Here is a 7,241-nt window from a genome sequence, read left to right as displayed (position 1 = left end):
TTGAAGTGAGACGAGACTCGCGAAACTTACCCACTAACTCCCCTAATTCCACATGTGAATTCGTACATTCATTTAGGTCAACGAGACTAAACTTTGTAATACCAAGGTTAATGCATTAATTATTTGTTTATGTATTTAGTAACATATTTAATAGCTAAAAAGGATTCCTAAATATAAAATTATTTACAAGGGCCTAAGAGAAAAGAAGAAAATTATGAAATGATGATTATGCCCATATAAAGCACAATGGCTAAAAGAAGCCCATTTCGAATGTCCTCAAACAAAGCAAGAGAGACCTAACCAAAAGCCCATTTGCAAGTCCATGATGGCAGTACGACGCCGTTTTCTTTCTCATGATTTCTTCTCCGGTTCTTATTGCTAAGCTCTGAAATCCCAGGTGGCTCGACTTCGATCTGTTTGTTCACTGAAGTCAAACAAACATGGTGAAAGCAGTGGTCGGAGAAGAAAGCCAACTCCAGCTAGCTGAGGATCGTCTCTCCCGATCTTCAGAACCGGCTCAGGTCCATTCCGTTTTCTCGTTGAAACAAAATTACAGAGATCGATGAATTCTGAAGAATTTCATGTTAAATTCCTTTTTGCCCGTTTAAATGCAGGTTGGTCTGGTGATAGGGAAACTCAACTCCGCTCTGGACCGCGGCTTCGTGTTCGATTTAGTACCCACTCCTCAAAACGACGCCGGACAACCAGCTTGTTCGGTTTTGGAGCCAGCAAAAGACAACAAGAAAAAAGGATCGAAATCCAAATCTCAGACGTCTGATTCTTCCTCTAATTTGGCCATTGACAAGGATTGGGTCGCTGAACATGCTCGCCAAGTGCGTTTATTCATTCATTTATTTGTTTACTTTGAATTAGTGAACTGAATTCGAATTTTTTCCCTTAAATTATGTAAATGTTGTTGAATCAAGGTGTCAAGAATGATGGTGGGTGGAATCAAAGTAGTGGGTATTTATGTGTGGGCAAGTGAGTCCGCTTTCAAGAATTCGACCATGGTGCTTTGCCAGGTGTTTCACTTTATCTTTGCTTCATTTTTATTGAAGTTTGGCATGTTTTCGTTAGGAGTAAAGTTTTGGTTTCACCTATTTATGATCTGAAATAAATCTAATGGTTTTTGCAGACTGTGAAGGGAGTTGCTGAAGCAGCTTCCACTTTGGAGGATGACCTTGATGAAAGATTGCTTATTCACATATGTTATAGCCCAAGGAGGTACTTTACAAGAACTGTATCTGTACTCGTTATTTGTTATTGATGTTTGATATTCCTCAGTTGTTAAAGTTAAATTTCTATTTTGACCTCAAAATTACACTTCTTTGGTAGATGGACATGTCGGAATTGTACACTGTCATCAAATATTACGTCAAGCAGCTTACGGCCTTGTGACTTCAAAATGGGGAGGGTCTTAACTTCTCTTCAAACTTTTAAGTGCTTGTACAATTTTGATCTTAGGTAACTATTATCTATTTCTCAAACTTCTTTCCCATCCCAGATTTCTATTGTTTGGCTTGATAATTCCTGTTGAATTTGTTCTTTTTTCCATATGGGGTTCACCAAACTTTCATTAGCATCTCTTATTGCCAGCTTCCTCATAACTTCTTTACAGTCTTTTTGCTAAAGTATTAGGCTACCATATAGCTATGCTTAATTTGGAACTTGGTTTCACTTTTGCATTGTTGCTTCTCTTGATAGTTGATACATATGTTGATATTTTCCTGCTAGCTATTTTAGCATCAAAAGTATGTCTTTAGTCATTTTTGAACAACAAAGGTATATGTTACTCAGGCTGCCAATTTATCAAGAGAAAACATCAAAATCTGAGACGCTTGTTGATGTTCTCTATAATGGAATTTCTAATTACGTTAAAGAGCTGCGAGGTGCAAAAGCTGTGATTGATGGGAACCTGGTGAGAATTGCTCTAATCAACCTCTTAAATGTCCAGGCATCTTATTCATTAATCTTTATAATTATGGAACAATATCCATTACTTCTTGAATAATTCCTTCACCTTTGAACTGGTAATTTCTTCTGATGCTATCCTATTGTTTAGGTTGTTAATGATGAAGCATGCACCACAGAGGGTTTGCATGAAGTTGAGTTGCTTCTACCATTTATGAAGGATATGTACATTGAAGGTGATCTGGCCTTTTCTATTTTGAACTTGATTGTCTTTTCATGTTGTTTATACTGTTAAAACTAACGTTTAATAATTGTTTAAATTTGTGAAGCATGCAGCCAGAAAGATGTTGTAGGTGTTGTCAATTTTACTGGCTCTCTATGTTCCTTTTCATTCTTGAATTCCAAGGAACCAATTTCACAAGCTTTTGCTGATATAAAGGTAACCCATTTCTTCTATTTTGTACTTTTTGTCTTGATTTAGATGATAACTTGGTCTCTTTTTGATATTTGAAGTGTTGACATGGAAATGCCTGTCCTGGTAAATAAAAGGGATTAGATGTTGCCACCTCTGTGCAAGATGAATATAAACAATGACCAGTTTATTTCAATTGTTTATCCAAATGGATACAAGTAGAATAGAATATTTGGAATTCAATATGTGAAATTATCTGATTTTAGTTGAGTGATGCCTGTTGACAAATTCAGTACAAACACATGCACCTAAATTCTTACATTCTCTTGCACATCAAAAGACGCATATTACCCCTAAAACTTTGGTCTGAAGAGTCTTTTTGAGTCTTATGTCATCTTTAAACTATGCTTATGTGTGCTATTGTGATGCAAGCCTTTTCATGTAGCATATTAATTTATTTTATATGACATGGCATAGTTTTTTTGATGTTCTCTACACAAGCATATAGCATATTTTGTCTTCACTTTGTCTTTATTGAATTACCCAGTTTCTTCAAAACCACCTTGTTGTGATGAGAACATTCTTGAAACGCTAATGTTCAAAGGTTATTTGTATGTTCTCAATCCAAAAAACAAACTGTCTTATTTGCTTGAATGACATGGGTTTATAATCTTGTCTTGTGCAACTGTATATGGCTGTGATCAGGATGATATCATCAGGAGTTTGCGAAGCAGGCTTGATATTATTTGCGATGAAGCAGATGAAGACCCAGGGCCAATCGACAATGGAATTAAGGAAGCAGGAAATGACTTAGCTTCTGAGAAGCCGGTTTCCCAACTCGTTTTACACTCCTTGAGGTGCATTAATTGTGCTGTTGATAAGTCTTTATTTTATCAAAAGAACCTAACTCTAGTTAGAATACCGATTGCTGTCTGTCATCCAATGTCTAGTTTCCTCTTTTCTCTGTACATTATTACCATCATGGCTTCATGCTATTAAATTCAAGATCTGGCTATGTTGTGGCTACATTATTGATTGCAATAAAACATTGTTCACAAGTGGCTTCCAAAATAGCCTATGCTTTTCTGTGTTCATTCTTAAATCATTATTTTCATTTCCTATATACGTGTTTTTTTTCCTCCATTTCTAAGCTTGCACCTCACAGAGTACCTGTTAATCCCCTTATATTTTTGCAATATTGATTCTCTCTACTGCATGCTAAACAAATTGGTACAGGAAAAATTGCAATCTTTCACTACCTCGGAGAGTCTTTGTTCCATGGTTGGCGGGTACATATATCTGTGACTATCTCCAACCATCAGAGACACTTGAGGTTCTTCTTCTTTTTCTTCTTTATTTAATTGGAGGGTAACATATTTCTGTGCTTTCTAATTTGTTGTTTTCATGCGCTAGTAGGTTTTAAAAGATCATTGTGTTGAGTTGATGTCCATGGAAGCTCCAAATGATGCATCAAAAATATTGGAACCTGAAGAAGAAGCCATTAGAGTGTCCACTAGATCTTTTTGGGATGTAGTTCTCCCTTACTGTTCGACATCAAGCTCTACCCAAGAAAAGAACATGGAAATTACCGGCAAAGAAAATAGCCAGAAAACTAGCAAGTCACCCAGTCTCTACTTCATTGCAGCCGTTATCATCCTCCTCCTCTCAGTATTAGTAGGTTTCGTGTTTGTAAGAAAATCATAGTGCAGTGGGTGAACATTTCGGTAGTAATATGGAGCCTTTTTAGAACCAATATCATATCAAGTAGTGTTATGATTGATTACCTCAAATTATAATAGAAAGCAAATTTTTTAAAAGGAAATTTTGTTCTGAGAACCATTTTCAATGCCATTGGACATTTTTTTATTGAAATGGCAATAGTTTTTTATGAGAAGATATGTGCCTTTTGAGTTTTCCTTGTTTGCCATGATAAAAAGATGTTACTCTGAACTTTGATTGATGTCTATTTTAAAAGCCATTTTGCATTGAGTTTAACATGAATAAGAATTCAATAAACACGGAAACTTTATTAATAAAACAATTGAGCGTACATTTTTTAGTCAATTATTTAGCAATGCAAGGAGACCATTTTTTTGTGTCAAATTTCCCTTAAAATGAAGAAGACAAATGAAGAAAGATCAAAGAATACAAATTGGATGAACAGATTAAAGAATTCTTGCGGAGTCCAACAGTGTAATGTCCAATTAGTTGGAAACTTCCTCCCTTAACACATGCTGCTGCTTTGCAACATCTCTTGATGAGCAAAGCGTTGAATCCACTGCCCTTGGGCTGCAATAGTTAATGGCAGCGATTAAGCATAAGATACGGCGTCGTTCTATGTCGCTCTTTAATTCAAAATTTGCTAACCAAAAAAAAGAAAAAGAAAAGAAGCATAATTTACCTTTTATCGACAATGACCACCGAACGAAGTTCACAATTGTCGAAGCTAAGATCAGATCAGGCAATTAACTCATCATCAGTCACAATTCACAAAAATTTAACATTTGAAAGCTTTCAAAATACAAATTATTTAATGGTTAAGGGTGAGTACCGTTGGCATAAGGCAGAGCTAACAGCTTGATGACAGTCATTTCCAAGTACTTTTAATATTTGCTGAAGTATGATGCCATGGCTGACAATCACTATCTCCTGCTCTGGCCTTGTCCACAACCTGGAATTGGAATTAAATATAATTTCATCAACCAGTAATTACAAAACAGGGCCAAGATTTTACATCCAATTGTTGTTACCAGTTCATAAACAAGACCATCCGTGCAGCAATTTCCTCTTCAGGCTCTCGAATGTCCGGATTCCACACGCTGTCATCTTCGCCATCCATCTGATCGATACCAAACAAATATAAGACATGCATACTTTAATACGGATTCATTGAACACTTGTACTATATGACATCATCTTAATCAATTAATGTTTAAAGATAAAATAATGGCGGCTAAAGGCCTTACCATTGAAAAATCAATAGAAGGGAAAAGAGCTTCGCATTCGCTAACCGTTCGCCTCATATCACAAGGTCGAACCCCCTGCATCCAGTTGAATTTTAAAGTTATGAAACTTCCAGTTTAAAACTCCAATAACATGGTTTAATTTAAAATGATAGATTTAATTAAGCCATACCAAGCGGTCTCGACAAAGCTCAACTGCCATGATTTGGGGGCAATCGAGACCACCGGGTTTTGCAGAAAAATTATCAGTATTCCCTCCATCTGCGCTGCTTTCATTACCAAAAACTCCAATAGCAGTTTGCATGGTCCTAATAATTATGATACCATCAACACTCGTTAGCTTCGGATCCAAATATATATGACAATAACTTATCTCATCAACCTTTTGGTATTTTATGTTTTTACCTGTACAAAGGGGAGGTGACCACTAACTCGATCCTTTTAAAAAGCCCTCTAGCATGAACCTCCTTGCGAAGTTTACAAACCTGTAAAAACAAATTTAAAGATTAAACATGATCATTATATATAAGTTTTTGACGATCCATATATAAGAAGCCACTGGTTATTAAATTACCTGCTGCAATCCCAACGGGGAGAGTTGGGCATCAAATAGGTGAGGAGACAACAGTGCATTATGGTCCTTGTCTCCTTCTACGTTATGCATTGCTTGTCCATGCCTCACCTGAAACTCATAAGTGACGGCTATGGTTTAATAAAAAAGAAAAGCCCTTTATTGGCGTTGGTATATTATATATGTAAACCAAGTACATACCAAGTGAATAATTTTGCAACGCTGCCATGGGTATGGAAATTGAGCTGCGGTGGTGTTCATTACTTTCTGCAAATGGTAAGTAAATTTAAGCAAATAGAAGAAAGCTTATTGTGATGCAAATTAAGTTATTTAAAACGCTGCAGGATAAATACTTAAATATATATTGTGAGAGAGAAATTGAGATGAGTATTTTTCTAGGTTGGTTCATATGATCATGGCTATGTGACTCCTAAATAAATATTTAATAATGGTGGAATTATGCGAGCGTATGAAGAAGGAAAAAGTATGGAACTTAAGAATGACACTAGAAAAGACTTTGAAAACTAGTTACCATTTGACTTACAATATATAAATTTCCCTAACAACTTTCAACTTTCAACTTTCATTCTATATAATATTATATACTATTCTTGGGAGGAACTCATTTATACCAGTGCAAATAATTTTACATATTTTTATAATTTTTATATGATTAGTATTTTAACATTTTAACCTTAAATTTTATATTAGTGTAAATGATCCATCCCCTACAGTATTACTTTGGTTGATACTAGAGCTGTTTAAATTTCGATTAAAACCGAATTAACCAATTAAGTCAATCTAATTCAGTTAACCGGTCGATTAACCGATCTAATTCATTCGGAGGTCAGTTAATAATTTTTTAGAAGTTCGGTTATAGGTTAATTCATTAGAAATCGAGTAATTAATTGAATTAACTAAATTAACCGAATTTAATAATTAATAATAAAAATTATATGTAGTTTTAATTTGGTTAAATGAATATTATCAATTTATTTTTTTGATATGTTTTATACTTGTTTTAACAAATATATATATATATATATAAATTTTCGTTAATTTAGTTGACCGACTGAATTAATTGAAATATTTCTGTTTGATTAACAGTTAAAAATTAAAAATTTCAGTTAATTCAATTAATACTAGTTTAGTTCAGTTAACTATTCTTAGTATATCCTAACTTATATAATAATACCATTAAAATGCATAAACATTTCGTAGAAGGAAAATTGGCATGCAAACTGCAAGTCTTAGCCTTGTTTGCCAGGAAAATTATGAAGAAAATAAAAATCAAAGGAAAGAGTTTGCGGCCAAAGGAAAGCTGTGGAAAAATTGAGAACTTGGTTTAATTAACGCCAACCGCAGGATGGAAGGCTATTCTTGG

General features: G+C 34.7%; 2 protein-coding genes across 3 annotated transcripts; one reads left to right on the top strand and one right to left on the bottom strand.

Moving 5' to 3' along the window:
• The first annotated feature begins 272 nt into the window (after positions 1 to 272).
• On the top strand, positions 273 to 4,217 carry LOC107957849 (protein odr-4 homolog). 2 transcript variants are annotated; one of them, XM_016893443.2, is made up of 11 exons: positions 273 to 521; positions 615 to 833; positions 927 to 1,022; positions 1,136 to 1,224; positions 1,336 to 1,464; positions 1,798 to 1,918; positions 2,063 to 2,147; positions 2,241 to 2,350; positions 3,029 to 3,180; positions 3,560 to 3,656; positions 3,740 to 4,217. In XM_016893443.2, exons 1-11 carry the CDS (start codon positions 441 to 443, stop codon positions 4,025 to 4,027), a joined length of 1,467 nt encoding a protein of 488 aa, XP_016748932.1. In that variant the 5' UTR covers positions 273 to 440; the 3' UTR covers positions 4,028 to 4,217. The 2 variants fall into 2 exon arrangements, with proteins under 2 accessions (XP_016748932.1, XP_040969876.1); XM_041113942.1 differs by having other exon boundaries at positions 356 to 521; positions 3,737 to 4,217.
• A 113-nt stretch (positions 4,218 to 4,330) lies between these two features.
• LOC121229475 (phosphoglycerate mutase-like protein 1) lies at positions 4,331 to 6,259 on the bottom strand. The gene is made up of 9 exons (XM_041113943.1): positions 6,059 to 6,259; positions 5,861 to 5,968; positions 5,692 to 5,771; positions 5,459 to 5,594; positions 5,290 to 5,364; positions 5,074 to 5,162; positions 4,875 to 4,994; positions 4,725 to 4,769; positions 4,331 to 4,612 (listed from the first exon to the last, which is right to left on the bottom strand). Exons 1-9 carry the CDS (start codon positions 6,116 to 6,118, stop codon positions 4,528 to 4,530), a joined length of 798 nt encoding a protein of 265 aa, XP_040969877.1. The 5' UTR covers positions 6,119 to 6,259; the 3' UTR covers positions 4,331 to 4,527.
• Positions 6,260 to 7,241: the final 982 nt, after the last annotated feature.

The sequence above is a fragment of the Gossypium hirsutum genome, chromosome A05 (assembly GCF_007990345.1).
Source record: "Gossypium hirsutum isolate 1008001.06 chromosome A05, Gossypium_hirsutum_v2.1, whole genome shotgun sequence".
NCBI classification, from domain to species: Eukaryota; Viridiplantae; Streptophyta; class Magnoliopsida; order Malvales; family Malvaceae; genus Gossypium; species Gossypium hirsutum.
The sequence above is the reverse complement of the archived record's forward strand: the minus strand, read 5'-3'. Positions and strand labels throughout refer to the sequence as shown.

Coding starts and splice junctions, on each gene's coding strand:
- LOC107957849 (XM_016893443.2), top strand. CDS start 441: ATGGTGAAAGCAGTGGTCGGAGAAGAAAGCCAACTCCAGCTAGCTGAG. Junction 1,919..2,062: donor CTGTGATTGATGGGAACCTG/GTGAGAATTGCT, acceptor CCTATTGTTTAG/GTTGTTAATGATGAAGCATG. Junction 2,148..2,240: donor GAAGGATATGTACATTGAAG/GTGATCTGGCCT, acceptor AAATTTGTGAAG/CATGCAGCCAGAAAGATGTT.
- LOC121229475 (XM_041113943.1), bottom strand. CDS start 6,118: ATGAACACCACCGCAGCTCAATTTCCATACCCATGGCAGCGTTGCAAA. Junction 4,995..5,073: donor ATGGTCTTGTTTATGAACTG/GTAACAACAATT, acceptor TTCCAATTCCAG/GTTGTGGACAAGGCCAGAGC. Junction 4,613..4,724: donor GTGGTCATTGTCGATAAAAG/GTAAATTATGCT, acceptor TAACTATTGCAG/CCCAAGGGCAGTGGATTCAA.